Source organism: Cydia pomonella, chromosome 26 (genome assembly GCF_033807575.1).
Source record: "Cydia pomonella isolate Wapato2018A chromosome 26, ilCydPomo1, whole genome shotgun sequence".
NCBI classification, from domain to species: Eukaryota; Metazoa; Arthropoda; class Insecta; order Lepidoptera; family Tortricidae; genus Cydia; species Cydia pomonella.
The window spans coordinates 9,977,715-9,994,067 of NC_084728.1; the positions used below are offsets into that span (position 1 = coordinate 9,977,715).

Genomic DNA, 16,353 nt, shown 5'->3' on the forward strand with positions numbered 1-16,353 from the left:
TAAGAGGAATTTCCTCCCGCGAACGCTTCGGCTGTGGAATGAGCTTCCTGCCGAGGTTTTCCCGAGGGGCTACAGTATGGGGTTCTTCAAAAAAGGAGTGTACAGGTTTTTAAAGGGTCGGCAACGCGCATGTAATGCCTCTGGTGTTACAGGCGTCCATAGGCTACGGTGACTGCTTACCATCAGGCGGGCCGTATGCTTGTTTGCCACCGTCGTAGTATATAAAATAAATATATATATATATATATATATATATCGAAAATGGTCGTACCACGCTCTATTGGGATCGATCTATTATCACTGACAGGACTGTTGTAGCCAATAAGCCTGACATCGTGGCAATAGATCGATCGCAACGCCGGGCCGTGCTCGTCGACATCACCATCCCACATGATGAGAATCTCGTGAAAGCCGAGAAGGACAAGTCCAGTAAGTACCTAGACTTGGCTCACGAAATAACCGCCATGTGGGAAGTTGATTCGACGATCATTGTCCCGATAGTCGTTTCAGCGAACGGTCTTATGGCGAAGAGTCTCGACCAACACCTTGAGAGACTCTCGCTAGGTAATTGGGTCAAGGGTCAGATGCAGAAGGCGGTGATCTTGGACACGGCGCGGATAGTCCGGCGGTTCCTCTCTCTGCGGCCCTGACCACCGGCAGCTTGGGCCCTGCCCCGCTGCTGGCGGCACCCTAGGTTAGATTTTTTATAATGTGTGTATATGTATTTTATAATATAAATCATTTATTATAAAATAAAGTATATACAAACTACATTTAAGTTACAAGAATTATAACTATTTATAAAATAAACTAATATAACTAAACCTAACTAAAAACAATAAAATAACTAAAATCTACCCTCCAACCCTTGGCCTCTTGGCAGAGTGCCCATCACGCAGGCAGCATTCCCGCGCTGTATCGCAATAGCGAGTCTTTGCGCGAGAAAGCTGCCCGCGCGAGGGTCTCCTGTTGCCTCCCTTAATCGCTTCCCGAGCTCCTTGTGGAGCCCTCGCGCACCTTTGCCCCACGGCCCGAGTGTCTCGACGCCAAAGGCTACGAACTCGTAGTTGGCGCCGAGACAGCTATATTTGTTGTCCTTGTGTCGTTCTCGGGCGTCTGCCGCTGCCCCGGCATGTCTGCTGGTCGCTAAAATGTAGGACGCCGCCAACGTGTCGGCACAGGTAGCGTCCCACACCAGCGCACGGCCCATCCTCCAAGGGATCAACGACATCCCGTCCGGGCGCTTGCCATCGTCCCGCACGATCTGGGGCTCCAGAGCTGCGGGGACGCCGGCGCTGACGAGAGCCCTTCTAAGGATGTCATTGAGAGCGGAGTGACGAGACAGGCGGCCGGCGCCCGAGGAGCAGGAAAGGCCGTGATGACCAAGCCGGTCCACTGAGGCCCCACAAGAAACACAGCTGTGGTCAGCGCAGATGGGGATTCCGAGACGGAGACCGACGGCTATGCGCAGAGTACTTGGGTCTATTAAAGTACCCGCGTTGGGCGAGGGATAGGCATGAAGCCAGTGACCTGATTCCACTTTTGATGCTGCCAAGAGTCTCGCGAGGTCCTTACCTGAAGATGTAGCTATAAGTGAATTTAGAGTGGCAACGGAGGTCATCGTGTCCCAAGCCCTTTGTTTTTTAGGTCTGGAAGGAAAATTTGGACTTGGTCCAGCTAGCCAAGCATTCGTGGCCCCATCCAAGCACGCAATCTCGCAGTTTGTAGCCGTAGGGGCTTTAAGGATTTTACCTGCGAGATCAGACGTGCTGTGGATGGAGGACAGGAAAGCCGGCAAAGCGACGCCAGAAATATTACGCGTTCCTAAGCCGCCGAATCTTACTGGTAGACAAGCTTGAGTCCAGGCCTGCTCGCTAAAATGAACGTTAAGAACGGATTCAATTTGTGACTTGAGGATGGAGTCTATTGTGCTAGTCAAATTCGGGAATTTCCAGATGGGGCAGCAACGCAGTAGATAAGTAAATTTTGGAACGAGCAAACAGAATTTTAAAATAAATAGGGCACAGTGACTATTAATTTTGACTAGGCGGTCCGAATGAGTTGTGAATTTTGAAATTGACTTATTGAGGAGAGGTGGGATGGCCTCGTCAAAGATAGGCGATCCCAATAGATGCAGGTTGTCTTTAGAAGTGATTTTGCTGTTCAATGCAATGTTGTTGAAGTTTTTAATGACTTGTGACACGGCGAGCGGGTCCATCTTCTCTGAAATGTATAACTCGGATTTATTAAAATTTAGTTCTAGGCCAATATCTTTAAACTGATTTTTAATTTTGATTAGATCCGCCAAGACAGTTTGTGAATCTCCGCCTATTGTCCCATCATCAAGATACCATACGTTTAATTTTGAATTTAGATGTTTTATTGTTTTGTAAGTGTTTTTATATTTTACTTTTATATTCATATTATAAATGACCTAGCCTAAGATAAAAAATAAATAAAGGGAATAATAATAATAAATATACATACTCATATACTTATTACTTATATTACTTATAATATATACATAACTATCGGCAAGACATATAGAGCTTACACATACATTATGAATTCTTCATTCTGCTAGCAAATAATGCATCTAAAGATTATTTAAATGCAAACATATTTTGAGCATTTTTGATGCCGTTGGGAAGTCCTTTCCAAAGACGGCCTGCAGTATTGTTTCGCCTCGCTTCGCTTCGCTAATGGAACAACACCTTATAACAAGAAAGTGAAACAATAAAAACTGCGCAGTAGTTAAAACACATAATAAAATTGAGATGGTAAATGAAATGCCGTCCGTAGCTTTATAAATAAAATACCAATAATATATTAACGAGAAATTCGGTTCTTAATCAATAGGTATGATGAATCAAGTGTACGAAGTTTTGAAGACGAAATTTGATGATGGGTAAGCACAGATTAGTTAAATTTGTTACTCTATTAACGTGACTTTCTTTTGACGTGAACGAGTCTTTAAAAACCCGTAGAAGCGGTTGGATGAAAAATCAGTTTCGAGGACGGCGTTGTCCCCGTGGTCTCCGAGAAGACTGGCTAAAGTTGACATCAACATCTACTACCCGCGCGAGTTTTTCGAACTACCCGCACTTGGTCTTGTTTATTAAATTGAACATTTTGCGCACTAGGGGTGTTACTCTGTCGACACACAACACTAACGATATTCGATTTTTCGACTGTCGATATTCGTTTCCATTTATACTAATGACGATTCTAAGTGGACGAGATCCCCAAACCCTTGTCTCGATTAAAATTGCAATGTTTTTTGATTTCAATGGCTTTCCGCAGTTTTCTGCTGTAGAAATGACGATCCGTGGAAAGGATTTTAGGTTATTTTTATTATTTTAAGTTCAATTTGTATGAGTTAATAATGTGTAAAAATCGTAATAATTTAAATGAGTATTTTGTATGAAAAGTGTTATGGCGCAGTGGCGTATATCAGTTATATATAACACCTATATGTATAGATTTGATATCGATGTACAGAGGAAAGTAGCCAATACCGAATGCATTATATGATGAGATTAATATGTTCTACTGTTAAAGTTCACTAGTTTTAAAGTTACTGTAAAGAAGCGTTATTGCTTCATCTGACTATTCGAGGTATTTTGCGTCAGTTCTGTGCATTGATTTAAGCACACGGTTGCCTCAAACAAGAGCAGTCATAAAATTTCTGTGAAATATGCAACATTTTTATATTTCTGCAGCTTATTATAATAATAAAAAATAATAATAGAGAGAGAGTGAGTGATATGTCGATACCCCCCGTCAGGGGGGTATGAGGGGCCGCTACCGCCTTACGGCTGCGGCGGCTGTCGCGGGTCGCTTCCCCACCGACTGGTGGGGTGGTCATATGGCCGTCGTTTTGGGGACGGTGTGGGTAGCTGGTGAAAATAATAATAATTCAGCCTATATACGTCCCACTGCTGGGCACAGGCCTCGTCTCATGCGCGAGAGGGCTCGGGCTATAGTCCCCACGCTAGCCCAATGCGGATTGGGGACTTCACATACACCTTTGAATTTCTTCGCAGATGTATGCAGGTTTCCTCACGATGTTTTCCTTCACCGAAAAGCTGGTGGTAAATATCAAATGATATTTCGTACATAAGTTCCGAAAAACTCATTGGTACGAGCCAGGATTTGAACCCGCGACCTCCGGATTGAAAGTCGAACGTCATATCCACTTGGCCACCACCGCTTCTAATCTTATAATCCCGCTAGCTTATAGGGAGCGTGCATGAACTGTAGGAGGCAGCACAGGAGCCGTCAGATTTTTGGCGCGAGGCGTAAATGTGATGTTTACTGTTCCGATGTAACCCACAAGATGGCAGAACCTACTAGGCACAAGAAAACACGTGACGTGTGAATGTACATGTTTATTGTTCCGATTCAAGCCACAAGATGGCAGACCCTCCAACGCGCACGGTCCCTATTATAATCCCGCGTATTTTATTTTTATCATGTTCCATTAAAATGTAATAGGATCTGTCAAATGACATAAATTTCACTGAAATCGGTTTATGGATCGACGAGTAGTCAATAAATAAACACGGCACGTAAAGGTTATTTTAGCTCCGAATGCGTCATTTCTAGCACAGAATTAGCCCCATCTATCATATATTAGCAGCACATGTAATTCCAAGTAACGGCTACTTTCCTCTATACTTCAAACTTCAACATTTATTCAGCAAATAGGCTACAAGGGCACTTTTACACGTCAACAGGAAATTTACATACAAGCAAAAACAACACATTAACAATTATTTATAAAATATCAATTCAAACTATAGTATTATTTTTACTTAGAGATATATAGTCTCTTAATGTTGTATTACAACAAATATATAATAATAAGATTTAAAAAAAGAACAAATACAGATAAAGATATCTAAAATTATTTAGAGGTGTAATTGTCTCTAAGTGTCAGAACTAAAAGATTATATAATTTATCAAATTATCATTAGTGAGGTATGGGGTCTCTAAGAGTCAAAATCCTGTATAATTAAAACATTCATGAAGACAAAATAAACATACGAGAACAGAATGAGGTAACAGCACTGTAATTATACTCAAAAATAAAGTTACTAAATATAATAGCCCGTGTTAGCTTAAACAGTTTCCATAAACAGCACCCGTTCACGAGTATGACGTGTATATATTATACCGATATCAAAACTGTTCATGTAAGTATTGCAGTTAAGTTACAGATATATAAGACACCGGGCCATAATACTTTTCGTTACATTTGGTTTTTGATCCGACAGGGGTCGGGTTTTTAAAGACATTCACTTCACATGTCACTCAAAGAATAGGTTCACAATATATCATCAGTACATACATGCCCAAAGTTACGGGCTATAATTTCACAAATATGAGAAAATCCTCTAGATATGCTTGTTTTACAAAATTTTCCAGTTACGTCGACTCGCCTCTGGATTTCAAGTATGTGGTACAACTTCAATTCTTGATGAACACTGTAGGCTCCTGGCCATATAAGCAATTTGGAAGAAATCGAGTAGCGGCCATTTTGTCTACGTACAACGCCTTTCTAATACTTGTTGGCACCACTGTGTGCGGTTTGGGATTAATCTATATGCGTGTGAATATAGTAAAACTGTCGTTTTTTGATTTGGGCCATAATATTTTGTGTTGGCTTTTAGAAATCTTGTATCTGGTAAGTGATCAATAATGATAATAAATAATACTAGCCCCAATGCAGTGGAGTTCGTGTATAAACAAATATTTTATTTATTTTAATGATTTTTACACATGTTACATCAAATGACTCTGTAATGGGGCCCATAATAGTAATGTTAAATCTAGTTTATTTTGAAAGGAAATTATAATTGCATGCTCCTCATAGACGCCCCAGGGTTTCCACCCCAAACGCCGCAAATATGTAGCTACTACCTAGTGTGACATACTTTGACGTTTGTGTCTTTCGGCCGAGGATGCGGCCGCACCAGCGCCAACTTTGGTGCCTGGAATATGGAACGGCGCCAGGGTATCCACGCAGGTAGCGTCCCAGACAAGTGGCCGACCCATCCAAGGCACCAGTGTCATTCCGTCAGGCCTCTTGCCATCGATCCTGGCCAGACCGTTAGGTTCGAGGACCGCCGGCACCTTGGCACTGAAAAGAGCCCATCGGATGACGTCGTTGAGGCTGGCGTGGCGAGGGATCCTTCCAGCACTACAGCTGCATGAGATGCTGTGGTGGCCCGGAGTATCCACTGACTGAGGAGACGAAGAACATATGCATCTGGGCTAGTATGGGGCATTCTTACACAAATTGACTTAGTCTCCACATTAACCCCAATGTTGTTCACGTGGGGAATTCTGTATTTTTAAATACTACGCCGGCGGGTAACAAGCATACGATCCGCCTGATGGTAACTGGTAAGCTGTCACTGTAGCTTATGGACGCCTGCAACTCCTGTGACAAAGCCACGCAATCACTGACCGTTGGTTTGTTAGCATTAAGTCTAAAATGAGTAGTAATTAATTTACTCAGAAAATAATTAATATATAGAACAATAAAAATCTGCGATAAAATGGGACCAGGTCAGTTTGTGTAACATTGTCCAATGTTTATTTATTTATTACAAGCTTTTATTTAACTTGCCTTGTTAGTTAGTGTGGGTCAAAACTTGGAGGTTAAATTTTACCCACTTCCCAATTTCCGATTGAGCTGAAATGGATATCATATGTAAATCGGATGACAATGCAATATTATGATGACATGGAGACAGGAGGTGGCCATGGGAACTCTGTGCTAAAACAACACAAACTAATTGTTTGAGGTTGTGAGAATTGTCTCGATGTGTATTTGTTGCCTGTAGAAAGAAAATACCAGTCAGCGATAAAAGCTTGTACCAAAAATGTTTTTTTTTTGCCAGAAACTTTTTATAGTTATAATTTCAGCAAAGATTGATAACAGCAAGGACAAATAAATATCAAGAAACAATAAAGGATTATTTACTTGACTTCAACTTGTTTTACTTCAAAGGCCGGTCACCATATGCTGCAAAGGTAAAATAATATTAAATATATTATACAAAACCAGTGACTGTGCCAGTTCTGGGGATTATTTTACCGAGCGAACCCCAGGCTCCCTTACAAATACTTCTTCTTTAAAACCAGACAAGTGTGTGTCGGACTCGCCCACCGAGAGTTCCGTACAAATCTTACTTTTTTTTTTACATAAGTATTTATATTTTTGAGATTTTCCCTGTATTAGCAGTATGAGAAGATATTACTTGCCAAATGTCAGGTCAAAGGGAAGTACCATATGAATTTTGATTCCCTTGAGAATGTCCAAATATTTCACTCCTTATATATACCTATTTTATAATAATATCTACCCTGTTACATGAAACGTAAGAGTTCATGTAACATAAATAAATAAATAAATAAATATTATAGGTCATTATTACACAAATTGACTAAGTCCCACAGTAAGCTCAATAAGGCTTGTGTTGAGGGTACTTAGACAACGATATATATAATATATAAATATTTAAATACATAGAAAACACCCATGACTCAGGAACAAATATCCATGCTCATCACACGAATAAATGCCCTTACCAGGATTTGAACCCGGGACCATCGGCTTCGTAGGCAGGGTCACTACCCACTCGGCCAAACTGGTCGTCAAACATACATACATACATACATACATATAATCACGCCTATTTCCCGAAGGGGTAGGCAGAGACCACGGATTTCCACTTGCTACGATCCTGACATACCTCTTTCGCTTCCTTCACTTCCATGACATTCCTCATACACGCTCGTCGGTTTAGGGTGCTCTTGACCTGGCCTTTCTTCAGGATTTCCCCGATTTGATCAGAGAAAGTCCGCCGAGGTCTAGTATGTTTGTTTTATTATTATTGTTATTCCTTTATTTCTCTTTCTTCTTAGGATTATGTTTTTTACAATATGGATATAAAAGTAAAATATAAAAATACATTAAAAAATACTATACAAAACACATATAAACACATTGTAAAAAACTTAACCTAGTGTGCCGCCAGCAGCGGGGCAGGGCCCAAGCTGCCGGCGGTCAGGGCTGCAGAGAGAGGAACCGCCCCACTATCCGCGCCGTGTCCAAGATCACCGCCTTCTGCATCTGACCCTTGATTCAACCACCTAGCGAGAGTCTCTCAAGGTGTTGGTCGAGACTCTTCGCTATGAGATCGTTCGCTGAAACGACTATTGGGACAATGATCGTCGAATCAACATGCCACATGGCGGTTATCTCGTGAGCCAAGTCTAGGTACTTGCTGGACTTGTCCTTCTCGGCTTTCACGAGATTCTCACCATGGGGGATGGTGATATCGGCGAGCACGATCGTTTTTTTTTTTTTTTTTTTTTGTAATTCGACATTTAGAGACTTTATACATCTCTAAGTAATAATAATACTTTACTTACTTTTACTTTAAACAATAATACTTTAGTTTGCATTAATATTTTCAATTAAATGTATTTTATAATTGTTGATGTGCATGTTTTTGCTTGTATGTAAATTCCATGTTGACGTGTAAAAGTGCCCTTGTGGCCTATTTGCTGAATAAATGTTGTAGTTGAAGTTGAAGAAGTTGAAGTTAAATATGTTAAGTACATTGTAAGTACTATAAATCTATTTGTGTAAGCAACTGTTTGTGTTCTAAATAAATTTAAAAAATATATATTTTAGGTACATGCGCAAATCCACATCATATCAGGAATGTTCACGATCTACGTGATGTGGCAGATGGTCATCGGAGTGTCTCTGTTCATGTTCATGCCGTGGTTCAATAACTATAGCAGAGGCATGTTCGGCGAAAATCGGCCCCAAAACAGCACGTTCGAGCACTCTGTATATTATTATCTATCTCCTGGCATATATACAACTGAAGAGGGTGGGTTTTGTGTGATGTGACGTCAAAAAATTTCCAAATTTGCGAAAATTCCACATGGAAAAAAATCGAAAACGGAATTTTTGTAAGTATGGAAATCGAAAAATTTCTATATCCACAAAGTTTCAAAAAATATGAAAGTTACTTCTAAAAGTGTGGAATATTATTTTTTATCGAATTAATTGATTATATTTTTAGTGTTCCGTACAAAACTTTGTTCACGGAACACTTATGGAATCACTTTGGTTTTGCAAATCGGTTATGTGTGATTTTTTTTTTCTTAAACTATACTATTGATATAACTTTATTTTTAATTTTTATAATATAAAATTTTTTTTTCAGAATATTGGCTATTATTCATATTCAATTTTTCACTTTCCTATGTAACCACAATTGGCATGTGCGTTTTTGATCTCTTACTGATCTTGATAGTTTTCCAAATTTGGGGGCACCTGAGGATTCTGAAGCATAACTTGGAAAATATTCCACTGCCGGAAAACAGTATTATGTACTCAGTTGAAGAAAATAATAATATACGAATATTGTTAAAGGAGAATATATTACATCACAATCTTATTGTAAAGTAAGTAGCTACGCCCAGATCAAAAATATTTAGAATATAACGGTTACACTCACTGGAATTTTTCGTCGCTATTGGCGGTGAGTGAGGGTCACCGTAGCATTTAAATATTTTAGAATATGTCTCACGAAAGTTTAATTTCGATCAAATCAAAAATATTGATTAAGGCTAAGCGTCAAAAGTATCTACCGTTATATCAACAGTGGCATAGGTATATGCATTTAGGTTGAGAGCAAAGACTATTATAATATATACTAGGCCTGCCCCGGTTTCACACGGGTAAAACTTAACAAATTATACACTTAAACTTTCCTCAAAATTTTCCTTCACTCCTCCTTCACCTACCAATAGAGTATATTGATAGGTGAAAACCGCATTAAAATCCATTCAGTGGGTAATTATTAAGCTTATCTTGACGACCAGTCTGGCTTAGTGGCTAGTGACCCTGCCTATGAAGCCGATGGTCCTTGGGTCCGAATCCCGGTAAGGGCATGTATTTGTGTGATGAGCACAGGTATTTGTTCCTGAGTCATGCATGTTTTCTATATGTTTAAGTATTTGTACATTATATATATCGTTGCCTGAGTACCCACAACACATGCCTTCTTGAGCTTGCCGTGGGACTTGGTCGATTTGTGTAATAATGTCCCTAAACGGAAGCCCTTAAAAGAGCGGAATGGCGTAACCTTCTACATGACGGCATAGCGAAGCATGATGAAGTCTGGCTCGATGATTTAAAGCAGAAAAGACGGACTGCACAGGAACCATCAACAGTTCGCGCTTCACCTGCGATCTTTGTGGCAGAAAGTGCCGTGCTGCGATTGGGCTTTACAGTCACTGGAAAAGATGTGCCGCACCTCCGATCTCCGACGGCGCACGGACCTCTTCTTCTTCTTCTTAATAACCTGTCGCTGCAACAATCATCTGTCAAGATGCTGTGGCCAATGTTGATTATGATGATTTATCGCAAACATATAGGACTTACAGACAGACTGACGCGGCGGGGACTTTGTTTTTGAAGGTGTAAGTGACCACATAGCAGTCACTTACATACATTACTGTTTTGTGTTCGAACGAATATTCTCTTTTATCTTACGAATGTTATTTTTTAACAGCTTGGTCGATAAAGGTTACGCGATACAGCGATGGTTCTTAAACTTAACTCACTAGAAGACGCTGTTATAAATAAATAAATATTATGGGACATTATTACACAAATTGACTAAGTCCCACAGTAAGCTCAATAAGCCTTGTGTTGAGGGTACTTAGATAACGATATATATAATATATAAATACTTATAAATACTTAAATACATAGAAACACCCATGACTCAGGAACAAATATCCATGCTCATCACACGAATAAATGCCGTTACCAGGATTTGAACCCGGGACCATCAGCTTCGTAAATCTTATTTTAATTTCTCATGCTCGTAAAAGTGACATTAAAGTCGCGTGTAAGCGACATAAAATTGCCTATTATGCTCTAGAGCATAAAGTAGAATCATCTATTACGACCCTTATTAACTTAGCAATAAAGTTTAAAATCTGTCATACAAACTGCCAGCCCTACCGGCGTGCCCGGCGCCCCGGACCGGCCCGATTACGATTTTCTTTAGTCTTGAACAATCAACCTAAAATATTAGAAATTTAGTGCTCGGACCAATAAATTGACTTTATGCCCTTCTCAAAAAAAATCTATTTATTGACAATAACAATATACATAATGGATATATACAGATGATTACTATAACTAGCTTATATCTAAAATAGGCCCTTGAGGCATTGTACCAAGGATGCTGGCGGCATTTCCTCGTTGTATCGCAATACTGATACGTTGTGCGAGGAAGCCGCCAGCTCTTCGGTCACCAGTTACGTCAACCAGACGTTTCGCGATTTCTCCAAAAAACTTGTGCGCGCTGGGACCCCATGGACCTAGAGTTTCAACGCCAAAAGGTACAAAATGGTACTCTCTACCGAGGCCCTTCTTGTATTGATTTTTAAATTTAGAATTTCTCAACAGATTCGTGGACAGATGCTCGGACGCATTCAGCGAATATTTGTTCGCATTCTACATGTTGATGCAGCTCATCACCTGCATCTTACTACTGGAAGTCACGTCGTTCTCCGCAGACTCGCTGGCGAAGTACGGCCCCTTAACCGTCGTCATTCATCAGCAGTTAATACAAGTGTCTATAATGTTCGAGATGTTGAACACCAAGGTATACAGTTTTAGTTTCATGTGTACTAACATATCAATAGTGGAAGAGGTTCATATATCCTCTCAGTCTTCGGAAAGACGTTGGCTCTCTCTGCCTGTTCTACCGTCTGTGCAATGGAAGATGTTCTGAAGAACTTTTTGAATTATTAGTGCCACCGTCGCGTTTTTATCACCGCACAAAGAAGCAAAGTTCATCCTCACTTTCTCGACACGTGGCAAACCCAGAACAAGCGGGCATCTGGCCCGTTTTTGCCCAGAACGTGCAAGTTGCGGAATGAGCTACCTTCTGAGGTGTTTCCCTTGCGCTATGACATGGGGTTCTTCAAGAATTTAGGGTTCTCAAAGCTTGGCACGCATGAATGGCTCCTCCGATGTTGCTTATATTCATGGGCGGCGATGACTGCTACCCATCAGACTGCTCGTTTGCTGCCTATTACAAAACAAATTGCTCTTCTACATTAAAAGTATATACAACTGTACATGTTTTAAAGTTCAAGGCTTTATCTTCTACAATTTACACTTTGTGTTATCTGAAATGGAACTGTTTTATATTTTGTTTTCCAAACCAGCTCATAAAGCGTTTCTTTATACTTCAAAAACTGATGAGAAAGTTGTATTTTATCCACAAGATTGGCAAAGTAAATTAATGCAAATATTGAGTTGGTTTCTGAAGTTCCGCGTGTTGGCTGGTGAAATTGACTTTGAGTATAACCCCGATCTCTGAGATCAAGTTCGCCATACATTGACTATGGCGTACTAGATCTTAGAAAAGCGGATAGACTATAATGAATTTGAATGATAATTATTTATCAGCGTGGATTTGGATTTGACTTTTAATGTTTTACAGTGAACATTTTTGTCAAGTTGGTGGCCTAGCGGTAAGAGCGTGCGCCTTGCAATCCGGAGGTCGCGGGTTCAAACCCCGGCTCGTACCAATGAGTTTTTCGGAACTTATGTACGAAATATCATTTGATATTTGCCAAGTCGCTTTTCGGTGAAGGAAAACATCGTGAGGAGACCGGACTAATCCCAACAAGACCTAGTTTACCCTCTGGGTTGGAAGGGCAGATGGCAGTCGCTTTCGTAAAAATTAGTGCCTACGCCAAATCTTGGGATTAGTTGTCAAGCGGACCCCAGGCTCCCATGAGCCGTGGCAAAATGCCGGGACAACGCGAGGAAGAAGAAGAAGAAGATTTATGTCAAGTTGGTGTGGTGAAAACTTTTGTGTTACTCGGAATCTTAGTTTGTTCCCTTGGGCCTTAAAACCCTCGAAACGCCCAAGATTCCACTTTTCGAACTACTCGCTACTCGTCGTGGTGCGATTTTGGAATCTTTCGCTTGCTCGGGTATCAATATTAGCACGAGCGGTTAAACAACAACTTTGCCCTCTTGTAAAATAAATAACTAACGATAAGGCCGCCTGTTGTTTCTTCTGTTCTGTCTTTGAGTATCCTGTGTGTATTCCTTGTAAATTTATTTTGAAGTTGTGCAATAAAGAGTATTTGTATTGTATTGTATCGTATCGTATCTATTATTTTATTTATCTTCAGAGTGAGCAGTTAATCGACGCCGTATACGCCATCCCGTGGGAGCATATGGACACGAAGAACAGGAGAACTGTGTTGTTTTTCCTGCACAGGATCCAGACCCCAGTCAGTCTGAAGGCCGCTAAGGTCGTCCCTGTGGGGGTCAACACTATGTTTGCGGTAAAAATGTAGAATTATATTCTTAGCGCCGCTAACCCTGTATCAAATTGTACTGGTCACCATGGCAACTCCAGGTTTAACCGGTTAACGGGGTTAACCCGGGTTAGTGGGATGGTGCAAGTGGTGCTCAATGTTATAAATGCGAAATCTCTATCTGTTTCTCTGTCTGTTACCTCGTCACGCTAAACTGCTGAACCGATTTAGATGATTCGTATGGAGATAATTCAATACATGAGGAAGGACAGGATAGTTTTTATAAATAACCACCCTACATAAATAATCACATCCTACGCAGACGAAGTCACGGGTAGAAGCTAGTTTTAACTAATTCAAATATCGGGCGACAGCACATCGCCATGTTTTGATCCGTTACCAGCGGTCGTGTCATCGTGTGCCATCTGATTTCTGGAGTACCGTAGGGACGTTTTACATCTTCAAATTTAATATACCTATTAACTTATTAACCATTTAAGAGTATATTCATATTATTCATATTCATATAGAACTAGAACTAGATACACGTGTACGGTATACGTTTATAATATTATATCCCATCAAAAACATAAATGTGAAATGAGAGCCAAGTACGGTCGAGGAAATTGATTATTTAGCAGTTTACGGTTCACTTTACATTGGACAGTTCATGGCATAAGTATGTACAACCAAATTTATTTGAACCGCAAATTGCTAAAGAATCAATTTCCTCGACCGTACAACATTAAGAATATGCGTCGTTGACTTCGCAGGCGAAATAATAGGGGGGATTACTGCAATGTTCTGCCGCCAGAGTGCAGCACTATACTCTGTATCGTTAGGTATTTTAAAATAGGTAAAAAAAATCTACCCTCAAGTGGCTCCTTAAGCCAGCTTAGATGAAAACATTACATGATCAAATAATGTAGGATTAAAGTCAGGTTGTTCAGTGACAGATCCAGGCGGTTTTGTATTTGATTGGTTAACCAATAAATATTATAACTACCCGAAAATGTATAAATTGTTTGTTTACTTTTATTTAAATACCTAAAGATACAGAGTATAGGACCTATCCTAAACCATAGACTAACTTACACATAGTGTCCCTTAAACAGTTTTTCGACAAGTTTTCACAGGTAATAAAATATGACATTGATGCATCAAGGTGGTTGGTTTGTTTACAGGGGCTTACCGGGTAACACGAAAATTTTAATATTTAGAAAATATAAAATTTTAATGTTAGAGAGAAAAAGAGGTTAGATAACGAAATGTTGATTTTCTTTTTTTGCGGTAGACCCTCAGAATGTGGTAGTGGCGCCCCCTACGCAGAGTTTCGCGTAATATTCCCTATTGAGTTCTTGTTCTAGTTCCAAGGTCTAGTTCAATTGGAATAGGAAGGATTAGACTTTGACTCAAAATTTCAACTTGCTAGGTCATCTGGAAGTGGGTTAGGTTTTTAATGTTAGGTCAGTAAGTCAGTCAGTCAGTTATAAAAATCCCGATTTTGTGATGTTTGTATCTGAATAACTATATAATTTTTTTTATATTTTTTTTAAAACCAGTTGATCTACTTTCATGAAATTTAGGGGTCTTATACATAAACAAATTTCATGTTTAATAGATTTTGAGTTACGTATGTATCTAAATTGACTCCACATCGCTAGTTTTCTTCTTTTGAACTTGGCTTGACACGCTGGCGCGTCTAGAATGATGTCGCCCGACATGTCAAGCGAAGTCTGGAAACGTCGACACGTGTCGAGGGACATTTGTCGTTTGTCAATAAACCTTTAATAACACGAGAATACTAGTTAAGACATGCCTTCACGATCTATAATCCGCATATTTTTGTTTCAGGTTCTGAAGACTACGTTCTCATATTACATGATGTTGAAGACTTTAGCTGGGGAGCGATAAATCAAGTAGGAGCGAAAACATCCATACATACATACATAAATGGTTTGTCGATACCTACTCACATCACTGGATTATCGACATGTCGACTATTGCCCATCACTTTTCTGTCTGTGTACATATTAATAAACTAGACCCCGCCCCTAAAATTAGTGCGATAAGGACAACTGCAGCTTTGGCGAAAAATCCTCTGTAAAAATCTCAAAAATCGAGGTTTCGTACTCGACTGTTTCCTCCTCCAAAATTTAACCAATCATAATCAAATTTGGAAATATAAATGATTATTAAATTATCTGTGTCGGACTGTTTTGAATTTGTGGCTACTTGATAGGTACCAGTTTTGAATACCACGCTTCGCTTTGCGGCATAGTCAATTAGGCCGTTTTTTGCCATCTTTGAAAGGCTTTAGCGCTTTCAAAAACAAAAATATCAAAAAAATCAAAACAAACCGACACAGATATTAGTAATATTAATTTGTGTTAAAAAAATCATTGCTCTAGCTTCAAAAACCAAGGAGGAAACAGTCGAGTACGTTTGTATGGAGAAATGTCCACTCCTGACCTGTTGGCTCTTAATATCAGTTTTTTTTTAAATCTCTATGTAACTTAGTAATACATTATCTGTATGTTTAATTCTAGAGATAGTTCTAAAATTGTATAATGTGTGTAATACAGCTGTAAACTTATACTTAGTGTTTGCCTAAACAAAGAATACAGCTCAGAAATAAATTACGAAAATACGGTTAATGAAGCAAAAAAAAATTAAGCAATTTTCCCCTCATCCCGTCTCAAACTGCCTATTTCTAAATCACGTTCAAGAACCAAGTTGTAACTTAGCACATTTAATAAATTATAATTGTTTTCGATTCAGAGATAAATTCCGTGTTTTTTTTTTATTACTAGATGGGACCTGTGTGGCTACCACCAGTTCGTCAGTGCCGTCAGGACGTAACTTACTGTATATGCATCTCGCTCGTACTCGCATATAAGTGCGTACTGTAACTGTACCTAATTTTAGATTCGACCAACGCATTATATTATTTACCTC

The 16,353-nt window shown here is 39.7% G+C and overlaps 1 protein-coding gene across 2 annotated transcripts; it reads left to right on the forward strand.

Moving 5' to 3' along the window:
- The first annotated feature begins 2,511 nt into the window (after positions 1-2,511).
- On the forward strand, positions 2,512-15,755 carry LOC133532114 (uncharacterized). Of its 2 annotated transcripts, XM_061870638.1 has the most exons (8): positions 2,512-2,908; positions 5,431-5,689; positions 6,937-7,044; positions 8,714-8,918; positions 9,258-9,498; positions 11,519-11,717; positions 13,267-13,422; positions 15,250-15,755. In XM_061870638.1, exons 1-8 carry the CDS (start codon positions 2,862-2,864, stop codon positions 15,307-15,309), a joined length of 1,275 nt encoding a protein of 424 aa, XP_061726622.1. In that variant the 5' UTR covers positions 2,512-2,861; the 3' UTR covers positions 15,310-15,755. The 2 variants fall into 2 exon arrangements, with proteins under 2 accessions (XP_061726622.1, XP_061726621.1); XM_061870637.1 differs by lacking the exon at positions 2,512-2,908 and having other exon boundaries at positions 5,224-5,689.
- The last annotated feature ends 598 nt before the right edge of the window (positions 15,756-16,353 follow it).